General features: G+C 48.7%; 2 protein-coding genes across 2 annotated transcripts in view; both read left to right on the forward strand.

Annotated features, from left to right (window-relative positions):
* SNX2 (sorting nexin 2) overlaps positions 1 to 14590 on the forward strand; it is a 52267-nt gene extending 37677 nt beyond the window's left edge. The window contains exons 11-15 of the mRNA XM_015415619.1: positions 1710 to 1915; positions 3327 to 3470; positions 11460 to 11540; positions 11632 to 11703; positions 14174 to 14590. Coding sequence (XP_015271105.1) covers positions 1710 to 1915; positions 3327 to 3470; positions 11460 to 11540; positions 11632 to 11703; positions 14174 to 14224 — 554 coding nt within the window. The 3' untranslated portion in view covers positions 14225 to 14590. The remainder of the gene's footprint in view (positions 1 to 1709; positions 1916 to 3326; positions 3471 to 11459; positions 11541 to 11631; positions 11704 to 14173) is intronic.
* A 2168-nt stretch (positions 14591 to 16758) lies between these two features.
* On the forward strand, positions 16759 to 26391 carry LOC107114179 (presqualene diphosphate phosphatase-like). Its single transcript, XM_015415618.1, has 3 exons — positions 16759 to 16789; positions 20647 to 21054; positions 25997 to 26391. The coding sequence occupies exons 1-3, from the start codon at positions 16759 to 16761 to the stop codon at positions 26389 to 26391; spliced, it is 834 nt and encodes a 277-aa protein (XP_015271104.1).
* Positions 26392 to 26782: the final 391 nt, after the last annotated feature.

The following is a 26782-nucleotide window of genomic DNA, read 5'->3' on the forward strand; positions in this document are numbered from 1 at the left end:
AAAAGGCCCTGGGTTTTGACAACAAACAAGGTAAACAGAATAAGAAGCAAAAGGTGGGTGTGGCTGGATGACCACACTTCTGGTAACACAGGGGGGTGGCCTCATATGCTAAAGACCTGTGCTGTCAGGGGTGTGGCCTAATATGCTAATGAGTTTCTGCTGTTGGGTGTGGCCAGTTATGTTAATGAGTTCCCTGCTGGGCTTTTCTACCAAAAAAAAGCCCTGAATACAGTTAATAAGAATAAAACCGGAATAAAATCCCAGATGGCGATTTACAATTCCCCATTTCCTTTCTGCATGACTTTCCTGTATGGTGGGTGGGGCATAAAGCTTAACAAAATACACATAAAGGAAGAGAGGGAGAAGGAGGGGAGGGTGCCAGCCAGGATAACCAACCGTTGCTTTCCTCAACCAAAGGCCTGGCGGAACGTCTCTGCCTTACGGGCCCTGCGGAATTGCATTGAGGTCCCACGGGGCCCTGGTGTCATTCGGCAGAGAGTTCCCCCAGGTCGGGGCCAGGACCGAAAAGGCCCCGGCCCTGGTCAAGGACACCCGCTTAAAGTAGATGGTAACAGCCCAAAAGTGTTTCAGAAACAGATTCCAATAAAGGAAAACTGTATCCTAACTGCGCTCAATTAATTTTTAAATATTAAAGTGAACAGAATACAAACATGATTCGTGAAGCACAAAATACATAAGATGAGCACAAAATATATACAGGTATTCAACAGTTCTTAGTTGTTGTATAGGTTGTTCTGTTAACGATAATCTCCGGAATGTTCAACCGTTTCGAAAGATACCTTCTTCTGAACAGATGAAGGAAACCGAAGAACATGTAACGTCTCTGGTCAGTTTTTCAACTGGTACATTTCAAGGAATTCATGATTTTCTTCGAGCGCAGTTAGATACAGTTTTCCTGTATTGGGATTTTTTTTCTGAAGAGCCTGGTCGAGGACAGCCAGACATTCTTTTTTTTTTTTTATTCTGTCCTATGCTCTATTTGTAATATTTATCAGATTATTTATATACGCACTGATAATAGTATGTAACGATTTCTGGGGTTTTTATGCCAATAAAGGTACGTGATGACAAACTAAGCAGGGTCGGCCCTGGTTAGTACTCGGGTGGGAGACGGCCAAGGAAGTCCAGGACTCCTACACAGAGGCAGGCAATGGGAAACCGCCTCTGTCCGTCACTTGGCTTGAAAGTCCTACGGGGTCGCCATAAGTCGGCTGCGACTTGATAGCCTTTGACATACACAAAGAGACACACCCTGAACCAGGGTGGCCCCGGCTAGCCCGATCTCATCAGATCTCGGAAACAAAGTCGGCCCTGGTTAGACTTGGATGGGCCGGGTTTCCACGTAGAGGCAGGCCATGGCGAGTCATCTCTCTTCTTCTTTGGCCTTGAAAACCTCAAGGGGGGGGGGTTGTCTCCCTAAATTGGCTGCGACTCGCTGGCACTTCCCGCCCCCAATTTAAATATCTCTCCCTTTCTTCCAGCAATGGATGCTCAGCTTGAGGTACGACCTCGGCTGAGGAGAGCACGATAATAGTGGGGGGAAAGTAATGGAGATAGTTTGGGTGTGTGTGTGTGAGAATGGCATATGGGTAGTTCTGGGGGAAGCTACCTTCTCGGAGAGGTCATTCAGCACGTTGCCTCCCTCCCTTCCTAGCGAATCAGCACCATGGTTTTTTCCCTCGTTTCAGAGCTTTCCGCCAATACAGCCGCCTTTGCGAAAAGCGCCGCCATGCTGGGGAACTCTGAAGACCACACGGCTTTGTCGAGAGCTTTGTCGCAGCTGGCCGAAGTGGAGGAGAAGATAGATCAGTTGCATCAAGAGCAAGCGTTTGCTGATTTCTATGTCTTTTCCGAGCTGCTGAGTGACTACATCCGCCTGATCGGTGCAGTAAAAGTAAGCCCCGTTAATGAACTCTACCCGATCTCCTTGCAAGGCAGAATGTATACGTTTGCATGGTATAAGAATGCAAAGAATACAGTAAGAGCTAAGAATATAAGAATGCAAAGAGGGCAGTAGTGTTGTACGAATATATTCCCAAGCCAAGAAGGCGCCACAATGAGGAGGAAGTTCTTTGGCTATTTAATTGCAATGAAATATCGGAAAACAGGCCGGACTAGCCTATCAGAAATGGACTGCTTTCTCTGTAACTTGCAAGTCACGTACAGTGGTAAAACAGAGCTAAGAATATAAGACTGCAAAGAGGACAGTGGTAAAGGACACAGCCAGTTTGGTGTCGTGGTTAAGTGCGCGGACTCTAATCTGGGAGAACCGGGTTTGATTCCCCCACTCCTCCACTTGCAGCTGCTGGATGACCTTGGGCAAGCCATAGTTCTCATAAGAGCTGTCCTTGAAAGGACAGTTTCTGTCAGAGCTCTCTCAGCCCCACCTACCTCACAGGCTATGCTCCCTCTAAGCTGTGGAGTCTTGTGAGCAAAAGTTCTGCTTTGTGAGCTGCTGGCATTAAAGTTGTGAGTGAGCGATTGGCTACTGCATAAATTAGTTTGCTCTGGAGCCATCCTTCCTGAGCTAAGATAAAAATGTGTGAGCCGGAGGCTAAAAAACTGAGCTAGCTCACACAAACTCAGCTTAGAGGGAACACTGCTCACGGGGTGTCTGGTGTGGTAGTGTTATACGACTTCGTCAGCCGCTCTGAGACTCAGAGTGAAGGGCGGGGTATAAATCCAATCCCCTCCTCTTCTCTTCTAAAACAGAGCTAAGAATATAAGAATGCAAAGAGGACAGGAGTAAAACAGAGCGAAGAATGTAAGACTGCAAAGAGTACAGATAGTAAAACAGCGCTAAGTCGCTAATATTGGAATGGAACTTGTCCTGTGTTCTAGGTTAAGCTCCAACAAGGATATGGCTCCCTTTTGAAATAGCTTAATCTGGAACGGGGGGCCCACCTAGCCCAGGATTACAATCTACTCAGTGCATGCAAAGCCAAGGTGGTTTAGTGGACAGCGTGGCAGCCTAGGACCCCGGGAGACCCCTGGGGTGATCTTGGGCCTGTCACAAACCCTCGGCCCGGTCTACCTTACAGGGTTGTTTTGAGCAAATTGAGTCCCAACATTGGGGAGGAAAGCAGGATATAAATAAATACCAAAGTAGAATGCATGCATCTTGGGTAAGCCTAAAGACGCCTTTAGATTCCAGCCGTGTTGCTGCCGGCCTTAGTATACGACACTTCGTGGAAAGTCAGAGTTTAGTGCTTCCAAGGTGTGTTTTGCATTGAAAGAGAGACGTCTGCCCAGTTCTTCAAAGGTGCCTGTCAGCCTTTTCACTGTTGCGCCATCCCGCTTTGCAGGGCGTCTTCGATCACCGAATGAAGTGCTGGCAGAAGTGGCAGGACGCGCAGGTCATGCTGCAGAAGAAGCGGGAGGCCGAAGCGAAGCTTCAGCTCGCAAACAAACCCGACAAGCTGCAGCAAGCGAAGGACGAAATCAAGGAGGTAAACCGGCAACTTGAATGCTGTGTGTTTTTCTAGGCTGTTTCTCTCTGTCTCTGTCTCTCTCTGTTTGTTGGGCTTAAGTCTTCCTGCGTCGGGCTCAATGCATCACTTCGTAGTCGGTTGTTGTGATCATTGCTTGTGGGTGCAGAACAGCGAGCGGTTTGGTACCCTGCACGTGAGTTGTCTGCATGAATTCTGAAATGTATATTCTTCTGGTTTATCGAGCACGGAATCCTAAAGCAAATGGGAAAGCCGAGAGGGAGGAGACTTCGCAGGAATGAACAGCTTTAAAGGGGGATTAGATAGATTCATGGAGGACAGGTCTATCAGTGGCTACTGGCCATGGGGGACCAAGGGGAACCTCCATATCAAGAGGCAGTAAGCCTCTGAATCCCAGAGCCAGGAGGCAACGATACAGGAAGGCCTTGGTCTTTCTGCCCACTTCTTGGCCCTCCAGAGGAACTAGTTGGTCACTGTGTGAGACAGGATGCTGGACTAGACGGACCACTGGTCTGACCCAGCAGTTGTCTTCTGATGTTCTTCTGAAGGTCTCAGTCTCTGTGCCCTGTTGTTGGCCCTCCAGAGGAACTGGTTCGCTGCTGTGTGAGACAGGATGCTGGACTAGGTGGACCATTAGTCTGATCCAGCAGGGCTCTTCTGATGTTCTTCTGAAGGCCTCAGCCTCTGTGCCCTGTTGTTGGCCCTCCAGAGGAACCGGTTGGCCACTGTGTGAGACAGGATGCAGGACTAGATGGACCACTGGTCTGACCTAGCAGGGGATCTTCTGATGTTCTTATGAAGGTCCCAGTCTCTGTGCCCTGTTGTTGGCCCTCCAGAGGAACCGGTTGGCCACTGTGTGAGACAGGATGCAGGACTAGATGGACCACTGGTCTGACCTAGCAGGGGATCTTCTGATGTTCTTATGTTCGCTGTGTTACGTAGTGAAGTGCTTCTTTCCAAAATCCATAGACTTGGCTCCTACCACCGAACCCAGATAAATCTAGAGCCTGCTTCTGGCTCCAGGGGAGCATTCTGCATTTAGCAGAACTGCATGACAGGATCCAACTCCTCGAAATGTGTGAAACCGTGATACCCAGTGTGCACCAGTGTTTTACTTAATCATGTGACTGTTCCTTCTCTGTGCATGCGCGTGTGTCCGTAACGGTGTCACTTCCATAAAACTGTCGAAATGTTTTGAAGTTACCATAATGTGTACCCTCTTTCTATCATGCTTCATTAAGGAAATTGAAGAGGTAGAGTAACTTCCATATTTGTTTTTTTCCTGTTCTGTCTGTTGTGTTAGCACAGACCGTTTAGGCTTCATACCTGTTTATGTCAGGAACGGTACGTCAGTCTTCCATAAAACAAAAAATGTTAGCAAAATAGTTTCTCCACCAGTGCAAGCCAATTTGGTATAGTGGTTAAGTGCGTGGACTCCAATCTGGGAGAACGGGGTTTGATTCCCCACTCCTTCACTTGCACCTGGCTGGTTGACCTTGGGCAAGCCGTAGTTCTGATAAGAGCTGTTCTTGAACAAGAGCAGTTTCTGTCAAGAGCTCTCTCAGCCCCACCTCCCTCACAGGGTGTCTGTTGTGGGGAGGGGAAGGGAGAGGAGTTTGTAAGCTGCTCTGAGACTCCTTTGGGTAGTGAAGGGCGGGGTATAAACCCAATCTCTTCTTCTCTCAAGAGCAGTTTCTGTCTGAGCTCTCTCAGCCCCGCCTGCCTCACAGAGTGTCTGTTGTGGGGAGGGGAAGGGAAAGGAGTTTGTAAGCCGCTCTGAGACTCCTTTGGGTAGTGAAGGGTGGAGTATAAACCCAATCTCTTCTTCTTCTACCTCACAGGGTGTCTGTTGTGGGGAGGGGAAGGGAAAGGCGTTTGTAAGCCACTCTGAGACTCCTTTGGGTAGTGAAGGGTGGGGTATAAACCCAATCTCTTCTTCTTCTACCTCACAGGGTGTCTGTTGTGGGGAGGGGAAGGGAAAGGAGTTTGTAAGCCACTCTGAGACTCCCTTGGGTAGTGAAGTGTGGGGTATAAACCCAATCTCTTCTTCTTCTTCTCTGGGGCCATCTGGTAGCTATATAAGCAGCGGATCTCACAGCGTTGGTGTACATGGGAATGTTCTGTTTTGCTTAACTCTAGTTAAGGAATTGTCCAGACCTGGACGGGACAGGCTAGCCCGATCTCATCAGATCTCTGAAGTTAATCAGGGTCGGCTCTGGCTAGTATTTGGATGGGAGACAGCCAAAGAATATCAGGGTTGTGACGTGGAAGCAGACAACGGCACACCACCTCTGGCTGCCTCTTGGTTTGAAAAGCCTACGGGGTCACCATAAGTCAATTGTGACTCGACAGCAAAAAAAAGTTAAGGAATGGGGGGGGATAGAAGGTAATGATCGTTTCCCTCTGGGGCCGATCCTGGTAAGTATTTGGATGGGAGACCTCCAGAGAATACCAGGGCCAGGAGGCCAGAGGCAGGCTATCAGGCCACTTCGATGAACATCCTCTGTGCCCCAGTAGGACTTGCTAGAGGTCGCCATAACTTCTAGGCACGCGCGTGCACACACGCAACAATACAAAAAAAAAAGGCTATGTACCTTGGTATGAGAAGGCCGCCTGGCGGAGCTCAAGTCTGCCTCTACAATCAGACTTGACAATCTGTATGACTATGCCATGTATTCATAGAATCACAGAGTTGGAAGGGGCCAGACAGGCCATCTAGTCCAACCCCCTGCTCAGTGCAGGATCAGCCTAGAGCATCCCTGATGTTTGTCCAGATGTTGCTTCAAGACTGCCAGGGAGGGTCACTAGCAATGCTCCCTCTAAGCTGTGGAGTCCTGTGAGCAAAAATTCTACTTTGTGAGCTACTGGCATTAAAGTTGTGAGCGATTTGGCTACTGCATAAATTAGTTTGCTCTGGAGCCCTCCTTCCTGAGCTAGGACAAAAATGTGTGAGCCAGAGGCTAAAAAACTGTGAGCTCGCTCACACTAACTCAGCTTAGAGGGAACACTGGTCACTAGTGGTCACTGAATCTTTGGAACGGCATGCCTGTATCCATGCATATATGTGATAATGCCAAGCATCAAGGTCTTCATTATTCTTTATTCATTCGGCTGCAAAATGTGTGCAATTTAAAGATATATGTTGTCCTCCCTTACCCCTATCATTATTAGTCCTTTGTGAATACATGAGTAATTGTAAATTGCTCAGAGCCAGCAGCTCTGCAAGGATTGAGTGATTAATAAATTGAAAGATTATTATTATTATTAGGCATAATATTGTAATGTCCATGAATCTGACAAGACACTAGAATGTATGATAAATTTGGTTACTGGCCATTTATCTCTCTTGCCGTTGCTTGCTTCACTAGTATCTCAAAGCAGGAAAGAAGATTTGAGCCATAGCCTTATTGTCACAGTTTGCTGTACTGGTTAAGAGCACAGACTCTAATCTGGGAGAACCGGGTTTGATTCCCCACTCCTCCACATGCAGCCAGCTGGGTGACCTTAGGTCAGTTACAAGTTCTTTCAGAGCTGTTCTCTCAGGAAAAATCCTCTCAGAGCTCTCTCAGCCGCACCTACCTCACAAGGGAGTCTGTTGCGGGTAGCAGAAGGGAAAAGAAATTTGTAAGCCACTCTGAAACTCCGAGTGAAGGGCAGGGTATAAATCCAGTCTCTTCTTCTTCTTCTGCATGTTGGCCTTTATTATTCTCCGGTAGCACCTCAATAGGTGCTTGTAAAGTTCTTGTATACCTTTAATTTGTGCAGTCTATGTGACAGAGCTTTCAAGCTCAGCTGAAATTTCAAAGGAATTCACTGTTGGAAGGTATAGGTATTGCCATTATCACTGTAGAATCCTGCCGCATGCATAGGGCATAGATGCAGCATTTGGTTCTACACTGGTCACATATTCAGTAATCATTGTATTCACCTTCCAAAAAAAGCTCAACGATACTGTAATTAAATTGGATCAAGGGCTTTCCTGTGGCTACTTCGTGAGTTGGCTGAGACGTATGTACCATGGGCTTCCAGAGTCATACCACATTAGTTTTACTTCCTGGAGAAAAGTATAGAAACATCACATGTAATTAAATTGGATCAAGGGCTTTCCTGTGGCTACTTCGTGAGTTGGCTGAGACGTATGTACCATGGGCTTCCAGAGTCATACCACATTAGTTTTACTTCCTGGAGAAAAGTATAGAAACATCACAATCTTCTTCGTGGTCTCTGTGCATCACACCCTTGGGATACTCTGCGCCTGCGCTGACCTTCTCGGTACCGATAGCTAGCAAAAGGGATTTTCGCGCCTCTCCCAGGTCACGCGCCGGCTCCACTGCGCATGACCAAGGAGGGGCACGCAGATCCCGCCAGTTCTCTTCTGACCGCCGCGCTGGTAGGACGCCTTCTGCCTCGGTCTGCTAAGTACCAAACTTTTTTTGCTAAACTTGCGTTTAGTTAGTTTCTCTTTCTTTATTTTTGTAGTTAGCATTTTTCTTTCGGTGTTTGTTCTTTACTTACGTTCCCCTCCCGCTGGCCTATGGCCCCGCGGTGGGGTTGTTTCAAACGGTGTAGGACTTGCGGCCTTAAAATATCCCCCACCGACGGGCACTCGCTTTGCCTCGTTTGTTTAGGGGAGTCGCACTGTGTCTCTAAGTGCAGACATTGCCGAAAGTTTTCGAACCAGACGAGAAAAAACAGAGCAGCTCGTCTACACTTGGCCCTGATGGAGAAGGCACTATCTCCACAGTCCTCTTCACCGTTGGACACGTCCGGGCACGCCTCGATGTCCACCTTGGCTGCGGACACTTGTCCTCCCGTTCCGGGATCATCGACGTCGACGGTCGCAATCGATGCTTCGGCACCGAAACGATCGACGCCGATAAAGGACCACCCCGTACCTTCCAAGATCCGGAAGCAGGGCAAAGACTCACAGCAGTCGAAGAAACCTAAAACGGACAAACCCAAAGTCCATAAGGTTTCGGCTAGTCAGGGTCGAGATCCCACGCAAGAACCTCACCCGATCGGTTCGGATCTCGACATCGACCTTACTCAACAGACAAATCAGTCGCAATCTGATATGTCGAGCCGTCAATCCTCTCATGCCTCCCCAGAACGTGGAGTCGAGGATCGGCACCGACCAACATCTCCTCCCCTGACTTGGGATGAGAGGCAATGGCATTATTTGTACGGGAATCGATACCCATACCCTTGGGCACTCCCGATACCACCCCCACCTGAATGGGATCGTCAGTCGGTGTCATCCCGCATTTCGCGCTTTCAAGATCGACCATCGGTATCGAAGCAGTCGATACCGACGCATCCACCAGACCCGGTTGTGCCCCCGATTAACACACCGGCACCGTCTCAACCTGAATTACTCGAATCATCTCCAGAACCATCCAATGTATCCTCCGATTCAGATGGCTTTTCTGAACATATCGAGGATGTAGATGCACAGCCCACCTCGCAAGATGTGGAAGCGGATTTACCTATTTCTCCATCAGAGGATGTTAAGTCTTATGGAGATTTTATTCAACGCATGGCATTAGATCTATCTATGACTCCTACTCTCGTTGCCAGTTTTGTGGATGATAACGTTTTTGACATTATGCACTCTAACACTTCGCCCTCCGTGGCTCTACCAATGACAAAAGTTCTCTTGCAAACTACCAAGGACTTTTGGACTCGTCCAGCCTCCATTAATGTCTCTAATAAGCGTCTGGATCACATGTACAAGGTCCAGGAATCAGGGGCTGAGTTTTTATACACACACCCAAAGCCCAATTCTTTGGTCGTCTCCTCATCCACAAAAGGAAAAGCGAGTCACTCTACTCCCTCAGAAAAAGAAGGGAAAAAGTTGGATTCGGTTGGTAGAAAATTCTACACTGTCGGTGCAATGGGCATTAAAACGGCGAACTATGCCGCCTGCATGGGCCGTTATCAATTCAATTTATGGAAGCGTTTGAATGATTTCCTCCCGCACGTGCCCAAAGAGTGCCAACCTCAGATTAAAAGGATTCAGAATGAAGGGATGGTCTTGGCTAGACACCAAATTAGTGCTGCCAAGCATTCCCTGGAATCCGCTAGTAAGACTCTAGCAACCTCTGTAGCGTTACGCAGACATGCCTGGCTCCGCTCTTCATCATTGCCATATGACACCAGATCCTCGGTGGAAGACCTTCCCTTTGAAGGTTCTGGATTGTTTAGCTCCACCACTGACACGGTTCTGCAGGAAATGGATAAGAGTATCAAGACGTCCAAGAGTTTGGGGATCTCCCCCACGACCAAATACTCGAAATCCAAGCAGTGGCCTAGGCAACCTTGGTCGACCAGGCAACCGTACAACAAATCACCTACGGATCAATGGCAAAGACCTCCCTCCTCTCAGTCACGGTCTTTTCCCCCGAAAAATAAGGGACAATCGTCCGGTGCCTATAAGTCGAAATTCCCTAAGAATCCCAAACAGGGACTTTGACTTCAACCTTACTGCTCAGACTCGCCTTGCACCCTTCCTGCACGCATGGCTCGCCATTTCTACGGACAAATGGGTGCACTCTATAATAAGAGATGGCTATCTCATAGAGTTTTCTCTGACTCCCAGAATCTCCCGTTTCATCAGAACCCCGGCGTCTCCTGCCCTGCTACAGGAGGTACAATCGCTGACACAAAAAAACGCTATAGAGAAAGTCCCGATGGCGGATTGTTGCCGCGGGATTTATTCCAAATATTTCACAGTCCCCAAGAAGGACGGAGGACTTCGTCCAATCATGGACCTCCGTTTTCTCAATCGGTTCATCATTTACAGAAAGTTTCGCATGACCACGTTGCAAAGCATTTTACCACTCCTGTCTCCAGGGACTTGGATGGTCACTTTAGATCTCAAAGACGCTTATTTTCACGTCTCCATCCATCCTCGTCACAGAAAGTTCCTCAGATTCGCAGTCGGGGAGGACCATTACCAATTCAAAGCCCTTCCATTCGGGCTCTCTACCGCCCCCAGGGTTTTTACGAAGGTAATGGTGGTTGTCGTCGCTCATCTTCGCCTTCAGGGCATTCAGATCTTTCCGTATATAGACGACTGGTTGATGGTGGCAGATTCAAGAGAATGTCTCCTTCAGCACATCACCATCACATTGTCGGTCCTATCCTCCCTTGGAATTCTGGTGAATTTACAGAAATCCATGCTGCAACCTGCAACTCGCGTGCAGTTCATAGGAGCTGTCATAGACTCCCTAGCCACTCGGGCGTACCTTCCTCGCCAACGGGCAGATACCATTCGTCTGGAAATTCAACGTTTGTTCCAGTCCAACGTGACATCAGCGGTCCATTTACTTCCTGGAGAAAAGTATAGAAACATCACATTATTAGAGCTTGGCTCGAATACAGTAGCACCTTAAGAGAGCAACAAGATTTTGGGGGTACGAGCTACCAAGAGTCAAAGCTCCTGTCTCAGATCCTTTCAGCTCTCAAAAGCTCATATCCTGAAAATCTTGCTGATCTCTACGGTGCTGCTGAGCTCAAATCTAGCTTTTCTAGTAAAGAGAAGAAAGAAGAGATTGGATTTATACCCCACCCTTCACTCGGGGTCTCAGAGCATCTTACAGTCTCCTTTTTCTTCCTCTCCCCACAACAGGCACCCTGTGAGGTAGGTAGGGCTGAGAGAGCTCTTTCAAGGACTGCTCTTGAAAGAACAGCTCTGAAATAACTTGTGAGTGACCCAAGGTCACACCAGCAGCTGCATGTGGAAGAGTGGGGAATCAAACCTGGTTCTCCCAGATTACAGTCCACACTCTTAACCACTACACAAAACTGCCTACACTACACCGAATTGACCAACATGGCTGCCTTCTAAATCTATTATATTATCACTTTGATTTCTGGCTTAAGGGGTAGGGAATTACACTGAATGGAACCAATGCTCTACACTGTTGGGAATGGCAGCATGTTTCACAAAGCAGAAAGACTGACGGTTTTGTTTTTTCTTTACGTTAGTGGGAATCAAAGGTTCAACAAGGAGAGCGGGACTTTGAACAAATCTCCAAAACAATACGCAAAGAAGTAGGAAGATTTGAGGCATGTATACATTTTAAATACTCTTGATTTCTAGTTTGCAGCTAATGGGTTCATTGTGTTGTAAACAATTGTTTCTTGCCTTCACAAACAGAAAGAACGTGTGAGAGATTTCAAAGCTGTTATAATCAAGTATTTGGAATCGTTAGTACAAACACAACAGCAGGTAAGCTAACTTTTCAGATATTTATTATTATTTGTTTACAGAGGTAGGGATAAATGTCAAAACTAGGGGTGTCCACAAAAGAAAATTTGGTACTTTTCAGGTTTGGGGTAAACCAAACCCGAAAAATATCGCTATATACCGATATTCCTGAATCCCGGTATCAGTAAGATACTGGGGTTTGGGAAAATTCAGTACTGCCTAATATATTCAGCCATTATACCCAATGGGGAAAGTCCCCATAGAGTATAAGGGCACTGGAGCCTTTCCTTCCCCAGTGCCCCACCACTAGTCAGTTTCACTCCCTGTGAATCAGCTGGGGAGTGAAATTGACCAGAGGAAGCAGCTGAGCTACTACAGAAGGGAAGACTCAGGAGGGAGGCTTCCCCTACCTGCCTGCCTGCCTTTCCAGATCTGCTTCCCCAGGCACTCTGGAGCTGCAGGGCACCTGGGGAAGCAAAGGGAAGGCAGTTTAAGCTGCCTCCCCTCCAGAGATCGTCTTCCCTAGGCACCCCACAGCTGCGGGGAAGGGAAGGGAGAGCTGGTCAGTTTCAGTCATTGCATTGCATTCCACTGACCATTGCATTGCATCCCCGATTCAGGGCCCAAATAAAAGCCGAATAAGATCAGCATTTGTTTGGGAGCACCTTATCAGCAGCCGAATCAGATAAGCTGCTTTTCGGATATTTCTTCAATTCGGCAAATCCGAACACACACCCCTAGACAAAACCCTAAGTTAACAGATACAAATTCACAACGAAGCAGGACTGGATTTGGAGGCACAGACTAGAGAGCTAGTGTGGTGTAGTGGTTAAAGTGTCAGACTAGGATCTGGCAGACCCAGGTTCGAATCTCCACTCGTGCCACGGAAGCTCCCTGGGTGACCTTGGGCCAGTCACACACACTCACCTTACCTCACAGGGTTCTTGTGAGGATAAAACAGAAGAGAGGGGAATGATGTAAGTCCCGATTGGGGAGAAAGGTGAGATATAAATTAAGTAAATAACTAGTGTTTCTACTCTGTAGCCTCTGCTTCTAGCTTGTTGTTTATTTGTGTCCTAACTTCCAATAAGGGTCATCTAATCCAGCCCTCTGCAGGAAATTCACAAATACCTCCTCCGACTCCCCCAGTGACCAGTGTTCCCTGTAAGCTGCGTTAGTGTGAGCTAGCTCAGTTTTTTAGCCTCCAGCTCACACATTTTTGCCTTAGCTCAGGAAGGAGGGCTCCAGAGCAAACTAATTTCTGCAGCAGCCACATCGCTCGCTCGCAGCTTTAATGCCAGTCGCTCACAAAGTAGAATTTTTGCTCACCAGACTCCACAGCTTAGAGGAAGCATGGCCAGTGACCCCTGCTCTATGCCCAGAGGAAGGCAAAAAAACCCTCCAGAATCCATGGGCCCCAGAAGGTCGGACTGCAGAAGAGCCACAAGAGCCAAGCACTGTCTCATCCCTTCCTGCCCTCCCTCTCATGGTTTGCCCGAATTCATAGTGAGTCACAGAATCAGCATTGCTGCCAGATGGCCATCTAGCCTCTGCTTCAAAATCTCCAAAGAAGGAAGCCCACCACCTCCCAAGGAAGCCTGTTTCACTGAGGAACCGCCCTAATTGTCAGGAAGTTCTTCCGAATATTTAGCCCCAAATTCCTTTGTAAGAGAACTGCTACTCTTAGGTCAGCAACTGAATGTCCTGCAAGGTTAAAAAGTTCCCCCACTGGCCTTTGAATGTTGTGGTTTCTAATAGCAGAAAGAGTAAGAGTCCAGTAGCACCTTAAAGACTAACAAAATTTGTGGCAGGGGATGAGCTTTCACAATTCACTGTTCACTTCTGTAGACTTATTTCCATTTATCCTTTGCATCCTCCAGCACTGAATCCTCCTGGACCAAAATGAGACCTAGGCTTCCTGTCTCATTACCAATGCTGATAACTCCACGCCTGCTATCCCTCTGTATATCACACCTAATCCAAACAATGGCCTGCTGTTGCCATTCAGCATCTGAAATCATCTTTATAAAGTTTATATCTCCAGTACCTTGTGTTACATTTTAAGGCACACATGGCCCAGGACAGCAAAGTGACATTTATGTTAGATCCATCCCTTGTTACAAATGAATTCAACCCCTCTGATCTAAGTAATAGGCCCTTTCTGCACTTTATTTTTTAATCCATGCTCACCACGGTGTCCTCCTAGCAATTCTGCACTAAAATTGAATTAAGCCTTCTTTTTAACCCACTTCCCCCCCCCATCCTTCACTAAAATCCCATTCATACTTTTTAAAACCCCCCCCATTCTGTATTACATTACCTTCCTTCAGTGGTCAGCCAGGTCTCAGAGTTATTTGGATGTTGTTTTGCCCTGGACTTAAATTGCCTTGACTAGAACACTGAGAAAATCCGGAGTGGCAGGCAGATGCGGAAGGGACCACAGCCTGTTGCGTTCGTAACATTTACTGCATTCTTTTTCCTCCCCCCCAAGCTGATAAAATATTGGGAGGCGTTCCTCCCCGAAGCCAAAGCCATTGCCTAGGAAGAAGACTATTCCACGTACGAAGACTCTCTCCGGGTTCTTTGTCCTGACCGAGCTCAACTCCACAGTGAAATCCACTTTAAAATCATCCAAATAAACCACTATATATTTTATGACTTCAACATGTGGCTTTTTATATACTGCAGCGTTTCCCCCCCCTCAATGGCTGCATGTCCTGCCCCCCTCCTCCGGGGACCGTGGCATGACGTTCTGCAATACTTGCTGAATTGAACACTATCGTGTCTTAATATTTGCACTGGAAGGTGCGATGCGAAGCCAGAAAGTTATTTTTGTCCTTTCCAGTCTATGTCCGTCCTGTCGACTTGATCTTTACGAGACAAAATTGCATTTATTAATGTTCACATACACATTCCTGTACATAATCAAGATTTTTTTGTGATTACAGTAATAAAGGGATGTACCTTGTGCAACATTGACCATTTCTCAACTTCCTTTCTTTCCGAGGCGACTTAAGCAATTTAAGCAGGTCTGTAGCCCTCAGGAGTCATATCAGTCATGCCCACCGAGACTAGACTCTTGTCCATTTTTAAAAGGTGATTTAATTTTCTTTAAAAGGGAATCTAAGAATTTTAACGTCATAGAATGTTAGAGTTGGAAGGGACCTTCCAGGTCATCTAGTCCAACCCCCTGCACTCTGCAGGAGCGTAGCTGAAAGATAGCCCTACATACCTACAACACCCCCGAAAGATGGTCGTCCAGCCTCCGATTGAATGAGCTGTGATTTTGAGATAGGTAGCCGTGTTGGTCTGAAGCCGCAGGACAAAGTTCGAGCCCTCTCACTCTCTACCAGTTTGGCGTAGTGGCTCAGTGCACAGACTCTAATCTGGGAGAACCGGGTTTTATTCCCCACTCTTCCACATGCAGCTGCTGGCGTGACCCTGGGTCAGCCACAGTTCTCTCAGAGCTGTTCTCTCAAGGGCAGTTCTCGAAAGAGCTCTCTCAGCCCCACCTACCTCACAGGGTGTCTGTTGTGGGGAGGGGGAGGGAAGGAGATTGTAAGCGGTTCTGAGACTCCGAGTGAAGAGTGAAGTATAAATCCAATCTCTTCTTCTTCTACTTACATGCATAGACTGGTAACTTCCATTTCAACGTAACTGAAGAAGTGTGTGTAGTTGCACACGAAAGCTTATACCTTGAATAAAACTTTGGTCTTGAAGGTGCCACTGGACTCAAACTCTGTCCAGTGATTTTGAGAGAAACTGTTCAGCGGCTCCGCCATAGCTTTCTTTCATGCTGAGAGCAAGCCGTCGAAATAATTCTGCATCAAATTATGCAAAGTCCTCTGTGCAGATACAAAAATAACTGCACGAGTGCATATCACGAACGTCAAGGCTTTTATACCTGGAATTACTAAGTTTGCAGCTGGAGAGCCGGTGTGGTTTAGTAGTTAGAGTTTCCAACCGGGATCTGCGAGACCCGGGTTTGAATCCTCACATTGCCGTGGAAGCTTGCTGGGGTGACCTTGGACAAAAGAAGTGGCTGCCTGCAAACACAGCAAGCTTGCCACAGCCGGTGGTGGTATGACTCTTTCGCCACCGCCAGCTTGCTCTCCTTTTGGCAATCTCAGGCCCCGGTCACACAGGCCAGTTAACACGGGGAGGAGGCATGGCTATTAGCGCCATCGCAATTTGGGCCGCTGCAATGCGATCAGACGTGATGGCGGCAAACCGCGTTGTTTTCATTGGCGCATGGTTCTTGCAGCGCTTCAACAGGGCAAAAGGAATGCGCTGGGGCGATCAGACGAAGAGTCTGCGTGCTTAACCACTACACCAAACTGCTGTTATGTATTGGTGTGGTGGTTAGGAGCGCAGGCTCTAATCTCGGAGAATCAGGTTTGATTCTCCCCTCCGCATCCACATAAAGCCAGCTGGGTGACCTTAAGTCAGTCACAAGTTCTCTCAGAGCTGTTGTATCAAGAGCTGTTCTCGAAAGAGCTCCCTCAGCCCCACCTACCTCACAGGGCGTCTGTTGTGGGGAGGGGAAGGGAAAGGAGACTGTAAGCCACTGTGAGTGAAGGGTGGGTATAAATTCAATCTCTTCCTCCTCCTCTTCTCCTCCTCCTCCTCCTCTGAGCATGTTCTCCCCTTCTCCGTTTTTCTCACAACCACCACCTTGTGAGGTAGATTAGAGTGGGCGTGCCTGCCCCATGCAGGGCTCAGTGGTGATTTGAACCCAGCTCATAGCGCAAAACTTAAAAAAAAAAAACCTTGCCTTTTAATGGGGCAGTCCATGGATATGCTATGTAACTTTGCAATAAACATTTGCATGTATGATTCCGAATCACAGGAATCCTTACCGAGCCATGCTTTTTGTCCACGGCAAACAGCAAAATGGAGACTCCGTCTTTCCCTGGTGATACGTGATTTAACAGTGGATATTTGAAGGCTTTGTGTAAAACTCCATGTGAAAAACCACTGGACTCCACAAGGACCCGTGCTTCAGATCCATGGCTGCCCATAAAGCTTGTGTCACAAAGTGGTGGATCTTTCGTGATGCAGTAAATGGACGTGGATATGACGTACGTCGAATATCGGGGGCAGTTACGTACAGAGCTTCAGGATCCATGTGTTTGCACTGATAAGAAGAAGAAGAGATTGGATTTATACCCCGCCCTTCACTTGGAGTCTCAGAGCGGCTTACAAACTCCTCTCCCTTCCCCTCCCCACAACAGACACCCCATGAGGTAGGTGGGGCTGAGAGAAACTGCTCTTTTTCAAGAACAGCTCTTATCAGAACTATGGCTTGCCCAAGGTCACATCAGCAGGTGCAAGTGGAGGAGTGGGGACTCAAACCCGGTTCTCCCAGATTAGAGTCCACACACTTAACCACTACACCAAACTGGCTCTCTGTGCCCAGGTGTTTGATAGTACCTTCAGAGTACAGGGCAGTGATGTATGCTTTGGCAATGAGAACGGGAGAGGCGATAGTGAAAACAAAAGCTGTGAGGATCCGTGATTTTTTAAGATTCACTTCTTCCTCTGTGAAGGTACCACAAAGCAGTGAATCCCAGTATCTGAGAGAAGCCAGTTTGGTGTAGTGCAGCGCTTCTCAACCTGTGGGTCGCTACCCCTTTGGGGGTCGAACGACTCTTTCACAGGGGTCGCCTAAGACCATCGGAAAACACGAATTTTCGATGGTCTTAGGATAGGGCTCCCAAGTCTGGCCAAATGGCAGCGGGGGATCGCGTCCTGCATATCAGATATTTACATTACGATTCAGAACAGTAGCAAAATTACAGTTATGAAGTAGCAACGAAAATAATTTTATGGTTGGGGGTCACCACAACATGAGGAACTGTATTAAAGGGTCGTGGCATCAGGACGGTTGTGAACCACTGGTGTAGTGGTTAAGAGCGTGGACTCTAATCTGGGAGAACTTGGTTTGATTCCCCACTCCTCCACGTGCAGCTGCTGGCGTGACCTTGGGTCAGTCACAAGTTCTCTCTGTTCTGGACAGAGCAGTTCTCTCAGCGCTGTCTCAGCCCCACCTACCTCACAGGGTGTCTGTTGTGGGGAGGGGAAGGGAAAGGAGATTGTAAGCCGCTCTGAGACGCCTTTGGGTAGTGAAGGGTGGGGTATAAATCCAATCTCCTCCTCTTCTCTTCTTATTTTGTGGGACAGGATTCATTTGTGGTGGCGAAACATGCTGAGCTGGTTTCGCCCTCCAGTCGGCTTTCCCTGAGGTATAAATAGACTTACGTGACCTAAATCCGCGGCATTATCTTTTTAAACATGGTGCTGCCAAAGCTTACGGACAGCAACTCCAGGGCTTCTTAGGGGCGAAACCAAGATGCCAAAGGCAATCTCCCTTTAACGCTTACCACAACTGTGACGGGCGCTGGGCCCTTCCGAGAGACCGAACATCCTTCTGCCCTGTTAAGCCCTGTCTTGCCACAAAGATAACATGAGGTGTGAACTAACTTTATTGGCGACCAAAAGATTGGCTCACCAGAAGAACCGGAGAGCAACAGATATTTAACACCAGCCAGTCCGAGAGCGGACTGCCGACTACAGCTGCCAAGCCAGAAGACGTCCGGTGGAGCACAGAATCGGGAACCCGCCTTAAAAGGTACCGTAACACTCCTGACAGGGCTATACCATGCCCTGCACCCCCCTGGCCAAGAGTGCATGCTGTCTGTCTGGCTTCATTCTTTTTTATTTTCAACACTTTTTTATTGAAGTATTAAAAATGCATACAACTGTTAAAGTAAGATAAAACCACTTCAATTTTAACAAAAATTAGCTAGTACTAATAACAACATAATCTATACATCAATCATCAAGAACAAATATATAATCAACATTTAACTAAACTCAATATTGTACTGGATATCATTATATTTCGGAGAAGAAGATTCTTTAACAATAAATCAGGTAAATATTAAGCTTTGACCAACCTTTTAACACTACTTTTCACTGTGTAGATTATTGACCTATTATATCTAGCTTCATTCTTGACCCTGGCAAACCACTGGGATGACAGAATGCAGAAACTTGGCCCAATCTATGGTGGGAGGGGAGGATTCCGAGGTTGCTAGGTAACAGCACCAGATAAAAAGGGAGATAATTCAGCCAGCATGGGGCAGACGTTTGTGGGGCGGGGGACTCTGCAGAAGGGGATGGAGTCTGTTTGCCTGCCTATCTATTTGCCCCCATAGATGGAGCCGTGGAGGCAGGGAAGGGAACCGACAAGTTTCCTTCGATAACAGTCCAAGCCGGTAAGGGGTGGGGTCAACAAGGAGGAGGTAGAAAGTTGAAGATAGGCTCGGTGATCTCCCCCCCCCCGGCCCCCAGCCTCCATTGTTTAAAAGGGGGGAGTGGTTTGATTCCCCGCTCCTCCACATGCAGCTGCTGGTGTGACCTTGGGTCAGTCACAAGTTCCATCAGAGCTGTTCTCTCAGGAGCAGTCCTCAAAAGAGCTCTCTCAGCCCCACCTACCTGTGTATTTGGGTGCTATTTAACAGAGGTTCAGGAGTCTCAGCCAGTATGGTGTAGTGGTTAAGTGCGCAGACTCTAACCTGGGAGAACTGGGTTTGATTCCCCACTCCTCCACTTGCACCTGCTGATGTGACCTTGGGCAAGCCGTAGTTCTGATAAGAGCTGTTCTTGAAAAAGAGCAGTTTCTGAAAAGAGCTCTCTCAACCCAACCTGCCTCACAGGGTGTCTGTTGTGGGGAGGGGAAGGGAAAGGAGTTTGTAAGCCGCTCTGAGACTCCAAGTGAAGGGCGGGGTAGAAATCCAATCTTTTCTTCTTCTGTAAGGCAGCTTCATGTGATCGAGTGATATGATCACTGTAGTGTATCCAGTTCAGACCGCGTGGCAGACTAGGGCTCCATGCGGTCCGGCATAACCCTCGAGCTTTGCTCAGAAGAACAATGGACTATGTGGATCCTAGCCCACACCAATCAGAGGGCTAGGTTCCCGGCCGAGAGCCTGTGGGACTCTTGGCCACTGTAAATAGTCTATTGCGTTGTGGGGGGGGGTGTTTTGGGTGGTGGTTTCTCAGGGAATGTAAGCTGGCCTGCGAGTCGGCTAAAGTTGTCTTGTTCCACACAAACAAAAGTGTGTAAACTGAAATCACTCATCCGTCTGCGTACTTTTCAATCATCTTAAAGACCGACTTACATCTGGTTGTTCTTTTAGGTGCAACTGGACAGTGTAATTTATGCTATTGACGAAGCTGTTTTTTTATAAATAATATATATTTTCCTTGGGCAGTTTTGCTATGGGTTGTCGAAGGCTTTCACAGCCGGAGTTCATTAGTAGTTGTAGCTTTTCTGGGCTGTATGGAGATTGGGCATGCGGGGAAATGTGAGCTCCCTGGACTTAAAGGGGCCCCTTTAAATGCAGGGAGCTGGTGTTCAGGCACGCAGGGTGATCGGGCGCGCAGGTGGGGGGGGGCGGACGTCCCCAGCGTGACATCATCATGTCGGGGATGCCCCGCCCCCTCCAGGAACGCCCCCCAAAGTCCCCCACTGGGAGGCGAAGATGGACTTGGCAACCCTAGGTTGGCCACTGTGTGAAACAGGATGCTGGACTAGATGGACAAATAGTCTGATCTAGCAGGGCTCTTTTTATGTTCTTATGAAGGCCTCGGTCTCTGTGCCCTGTTGTTGGACCACCAGAGGAACTGGTTGGCCTCTGTGTGAGACAGGAGGCTGGACTAGATGGACCCTCAGAGTTCTGACCCTGCAGGGCTCTTCTGATGGTCTTATGAAGGCCTCGGTCTCTCTGCCCTGTTGTTGGCTCTCCGGAGGAACTGGTCGGCTGCTGTGTGAGGCAGGATGCTGGGCTAGATGGACCGCTGGTCTGATCCAGCAGGGCTCTTCTGATGTTCTTAAGTGGTCTCCAGGTGCCTCCTGAAGATTGGCAAGCATATCTGACCACCTTGCCTGTCTCATAGGTCACCACCGCGACACCCAGCCCGAGGAGCAGCCAAAGACTGAATCGGGACATCAGGGTGGACTCACCGGCGCGTCAGAGAGAGCTGGTGTTCCCGGACAGCTCATCTCTTCACAAGGACTCTTCCTCTACCAGCGCCCCCACCCCCCGCCAGCTTTATCCGAAGAGGCCAGCACAAACCCATCTTTCATGGCTACTCTCCTGCGTTCCTTGCTGGCCTTCGACCATTGGGCCTCCAACCAGCTGGGGGTGTGCACGAGAGAGGATTCGCCTTGGGCCTGTGGCCGCCCCCTCATGAAGATCATAGAGTTCTCGGGGCACGGTGTCCCATGGCTGGCCGCCACGTTGTGCGGCCTCTACGTCAATCGCAGTCCAGCAGGCAGAGAGCTGCTGATCAACATGCTCTTTGGTAAGACCTCCACATCGCCTCTATCCCCCCTGACGTGGTAGGTCTCTCTAATATCAACTGAGATTGTTTCAAGAGGGTTGCTGTAGAGTCAAATCCAGGGCTATTTTTGGGCAGGAACGCACAGGAACGGAGTTCTGGCTGGCTCCTGAGTTGGCCACGCCCAGCAGGAACTCATTAGCATAATAGGCCACACCCAACAGCAGGAACTCATTAGGATTGGCTACATTAGGGGCGTGTGGGCTAACATGCAAAGGAGTTCCTGCTACAAAAAAAGCCCTGGGTTTGGACAACAAACAAGGTAAGCAGAATAAGAAGCAAAAGATGGGTGTGGCTGGATGAGCACTCTTCTGGTAACATGGGGGTGCGGCCTAATGTGCTAATGAGCTGTGCTGTCAGGGGTGTGGCCTTATATGCTAATGAGTTTATGCTGTTGGGTGTGGCCTATTATGCTAATGAGTTCCTGCTGGGCTTTTTCTACAAAAAGAGCCCTGGTCAAATCCAGTAGCGACCTGGAGACCAAGGGTATAATCACAGATTCACAGAGTCGGAAGGGGCCATACAGGCCATCTAGTCCAACCCCGTGCTCAATGGAGGATCAGCCTAGAGCGTCCCTGACCAGTGTTTGTCCAGCCGCTGCTTCAAGACAGCCAATGAGGGAGGGGGAGGAGGAGACTGGATTTCTACCCCGCCCTTCACTCGGAGTCTCAGAGCAGCTTGCAGTCTCCTTTCCCTTCCCCTCCCCACAACAGACACCCTGTGAGGTAGGCGGGGCTGAGAGAGCTCTCTCGAGAACTGCCCTTGAGAGAACAGCTCTGACAGGACTATGGCTTGCCCGAGGTCATCCAGCAGCTGCGAGGGGAGAAGTGGGGAATTGAACCCGGTTCTGCCAGATTAGAGCCCACGCACTTAACCACTCCACCAAACTGGCTCCCTAGGCAGCTGATTCCACTGTTGCACAAACTCTTACTGTCAAAACGTTTTTCCTAATATCCAGCAGGTACCTTCCCTCCCTTAATTCAAACCCATTCTTGTGCGTCCTCTCCTCTGCTGCCAGCAGGAACAGTTCCCTGCCCTCCTCTAAGTGACAGACCTCCAAATACTTCAAGAGAACCATCCTGTCCTCCCTCAACCTCCTCTTCTCCAGACTGAACCTTCCCAAGTCCCTCCGCCTTTCCTCACAGGGCTTGGTCTAAGCTTTTGAGAATCGACGCTTCCTTTGTCAGGCGGAGGGCTATTTCGGGGCAGGAACGCACAGGAACGGAGTTCTGGCTGGCTTCAGAGTTGGCCACGCCCACTACAGCCAAAACCTCTGCGTGTGTGGCTACAGAGGGGAAGGCCAGGAGAGTGACCACCCTTCAGCGACTCCGAGGCGGGCGGGCCAGGGAGGGCTCTGGAAGGATTGTTTGTAATCCCAACAAATCATTAACAGCTCGTCAGTAACTGCTTTTACAATGAAAGTAAGGAAGCATAAAAAACTGACTCATCAAGTCTCTAGTTTCTCATTGTTATTCATAAGCCAGTAGTCGAAAGCATTAAATTAAAGTCTTGTGAACAAAACCCTTGAAGGGAGGTCTATTATAATAATGATAATGATAATGATAATAATATCTTTCGATTTATTAATAGCTCAATCCTGCAGAGCTGCTGGCTCTGAGCGATTTACAGTTACACATATTAACAAGGGACTAACAATGATTCATAGGGGGTAAGGGAGGACAACATATAAATCTTAAGTCGCACACGTTTGCAGCCGACGGGGTTTTTGTTCAGCTGTAGATTTAGACGTGTTCCAGACGGCATTCACTCGGCTTGGCTGGATGATGTCAGTTTTTCCAGGACTGCTTCGAGTCACAGTGTTGCACTGCCACCGCCTGGCCGGATTGGCCCATCGCAGGCTTCTTAATGCCAAAGAGATCTTTCCAGGCTTCCAAGCTTACGAGCTGGACATTCTGTTTCGCCGGCTAACACCTCCCCCCACCGGGTTTTTTTAGGAATAGCAGGTCTTTTGTTAATGTCGAACCAGGATGTCGACCAGTTTTCAATGAATTGTTTAGACTGTGATAACCCTTTCAAGCTGGCCCATATCTACAGCGGGGCTACTGGGGGCTCTGCCCTCTTCCTTATCGGGCAAGCCCCCACATACACACACCCCTGCTTCTTCTCAAAAGCATTTAAAGGGATCCTTTATGGCAGCCCCACCAGAAAATTTTTTGCCCTGCAAGCCACAAGGCCCTGGTTACAGGCCTGCTTTCAAGCTTCTCATAGAATCGTAGAATTGGAACGGACCTCCAGGGCCATCTAGTCCAGCCCCCTGCACAATGCAGGGAATTCACAGATACCTCCCCCTCCACACCCCCAGTGACCCCTTCTCCGTGCCCAGAAGAAGACAAAAAAGAAAAAGAAACCCTCCAGGATCCCTGGCCAAAGTGGCCTGGTGAAAATTTCTTCCTGATCCCAGAGTGGTGATCAGCATTGCCCCGGGTATGTAAGAAAAGGCCACAAGAACTAAACACCGAGGCAAACCTTCCTGCCCTCCCTCTCATGATCTGCCTAAATTCACAGAACCTTTACAATATTGCTAAGGAAATTCTAACATTTCCAACGTCCTCAATGAGCATCTGGTTATACACTCATTTCACCAGTCTTCCTCGGGAGTAATCCTATTGTGTCGGAAGGTGTGTCAGCCTCTTGATACAGCTTAACTTCTTTTATTGCTTCCTTCAAACAGTTCCAGTTTAACTACTTTTTTTACTTTCTTCAAATTATTGCAGCTTAACTTCTTTTTTAATTTCCTCAAATTATCTTCCAGTTCCATTGCGTTTGAATTAGGAGCAAGCCACTTAATTTCTAGTAGTAGCAAATGTCTAGTAGTTATACAAATGGATGTTCATGGGATTTATTAAATGTTATTGTCATTTTCATCACAGTGCTTCTTTGTTTGATATAATTCCCTGTAACTGTGATCCTTTCTTTGGTTAACATAAGAACATAAGAGAGGCCAATGTTGGATCAGGCCAAAGGCCCATCCAGTCCAACACTCTGTCACACGGTGGCCAAAAATACCAGGTGCCATCAGGAGGTCCACCAGTGGGGCCAGGACATTAGAAACCCTCCCACTGTTGACCCCCACCCCAAGCACCAAGAAGCAGAGGTCGTTTCGGGGGGGAATTGCGGGGGATCACAGTTCCCCCGGGTGAGGTACGGGGGCCGGGGCACATGACGAAGCCCCGCCCCCTGCTTCCGGCCACCCCGCTTCCGGCCCTCATTCAGCCAGGAGGAGGCAGGAGAAGAGGGAGGGTAAGTTGCTTCCTCCCTGCCTCTCCCCACCCCTGCCTGCCTGGGGCCAGGGAGGGCCTTCGCGGGGCTTCCTTGCACTCCCGCCAGCCTTGCAGGTCCACCGCCGGGCCCCTCATGGGGCTCGGCAGTGGAGCTGCAAGGCCGGCGGCGGCGGCCGGGACCGTTGGGGGCGGGGTGTGTGGCCTTATGACACACTTCCGGTGATGTCAGGGGGTGTGGCCTTATGACACACTTCCGGTGATGTCAGGGGGTGTGGCATATGCTAATGAGTTATGCTAATGAGTTCCCCTAGCTCTTTTTCTATGAAACGACCCCTGCCAAGAAGACAGAGCATCACTTGCCCCAGAGTCCCTATCTATACCTTGTGGCTAATAGCCACTGATGGACCTCACCTCTATATGCATATCTAATTCCCTTTGGAAGCCGTCCATGCTTGTAGCCGCCACCACGTCCTGTGGCAGTGAATTCCAAGTGTTAATCACTCTTTGGCTGAAGAAGTACTTCCTTTTACCCATTCTAACCCGATCGCTCAGCAATTTCATTGAGTGCCCACGAGTTCTTGTCTCTTGAGAAAGGGAGAAAAGGACCTCTTTCTCTACCTGCTCTATCCCATGCATAATCTTATAAACCTCGATCATGTCGCCCCTCAGTCGTCGTTTCTCCAAACTAAAGAGCCCCAAGCGCCTTAACCTTTCCTCACAGGGAAAGTGTTCCAACCCTTTTATCATTCGAGTCGCCCTTTTCTGCACTTTTTCCAAAGCTGTAATATCCTTTTTAAGGTGTGGTGACCAGAACTGCACACAGTATTCCAGATGAGGTCGCACCACTGATTTACATAGGGGCATTATGATATTGGCTGATCTGTTTTCAATACCCTTCCTAATAATCCCCAGCATACTAAATTCACAGGACCAGCCTGTTCGGTACTTTTTTCCTTTTCTTTTTCCTATTTGTATTTCTATCCCGCCCTCCCCGTAGGCTCAGGGCGGCTTGCAAGTCATATTACCAAATCATAACATAACATAAAACAATACATACATTAAGGTTTTTAAAACCAGTTATAATCATAGAAAAATAGATTCAGTACTCCTCGCATAAAAACCAAGATGGCTATCTCTTGAAATCTCATTCAAGTGCTCAACCTCCAGATTACCCTGTACCCAGATTCTAGTGCGTTGATGGTGCCATGGCGTTGGGGGTACCATGGCGGTGGCGGCTCCTATTCGAACGCCTGGCGGAAGAGCTCCGTCTTGCAGGCTCTGCGGAACTGTGCTAGGTCCCGCAGAGCCCTGATCTCCTCTGGGAGCGCGTTCCACCAGATAGGAGCCGCCACTGAAAACGCCCTATTCCTGGTCACAACGCATTTAATAGCTCGGGGACCTGGTACATCCAGCAAGTTCTGCTTCCCCGACCGTAGTGCTCTTGGGAGTGGCAAGAGTTTTCTATAGCAAGTAGGTGTTGTCTTACTGTTTGGGCTACAATCACTTTGTTCCATAGCCATCCTAAACAGAATTAATCCCTGTAAATCCAATGAAATCCATGGGTTTAGCAGGGCGGGACTCGTTTTAGGACTGCCCTGTTTGTCTCCTGTGGCTTACGACGGTGCTCTTTCCAAACATCTGAAATCTCTTCATCTGTCTCCCAGCTCTGGTGCTCGACCTCATTTCGGTGGGACTGCTGAAAGGGCTGGTGAAAAGGAAGCGCCCCGCCGACAACAAGATGGACATGTTCGCCACTGTCTCCGTAGACCAATATTCCTTCCCGTCCGGTCACGCTACCAGAGCAGCCATGGTCTCCAGATTCGTCCTCCACCATCTTACACTGCCTGCCCCTCTGCAGGTCCTGGTGGTCTTTTGGGCCCCTGTCGTGGGGTTGTCCCGAATTATGCTGGGCAGACACAATGTGACCGATGTGATCTTTGGGCTCGCCATGGGCTACGTGCAGTACAGCGTGGTGGAGTACTTCTGGTTGTCCCCCGTCACGGCTCCGGCTCTCTTTGCGGCATGGGGAGAGTCCAAGTGCTTGTCGCGCAACCTGTGAAAATTCGTCGAGTTTCACCGGGCAGCAGGCCTCATGGATGGACCTAGCCCCAACTCATTCCAAGAGGCACTTTGGCCCAGAAGACTCAGTTGGTGTTACCTTGTTCTCTGAATGGACAGAGAGTAGCCCGTACCACTGCACAAACAGGTAGTAAAATTGGACGCTGGGATTCTGACGCTCCTTAGCCTCTTGTTCTCTACATATTGTTTTTCCTCCCCGTGGACTTGTGTCTGGCAATGTTCCCTGTGAACTGGCCAGGTACACATCTAAGAAAGGGAACTTTGGCCCTTCAAAAATTCTACCCTGAAAATCTTTTTTTTTTAAATTTTTAAATTATTTCCCCGGGAGGGAGGGGGGGCTACCAAAGGGAAAAAGGGGTAGGGGAAAATAT

This window comes from Gekko japonicus, unplaced genomic scaffold (assembly GCF_001447785.1).
Source record: "Gekko japonicus isolate JY-2015 unplaced genomic scaffold, Gekko_japonicus_V1.1 scaffold2761, whole genome shotgun sequence".
NCBI classification, from domain to species: Eukaryota; Metazoa; Chordata; class Lepidosauria; order Squamata; family Gekkonidae; genus Gekko; species Gekko japonicus.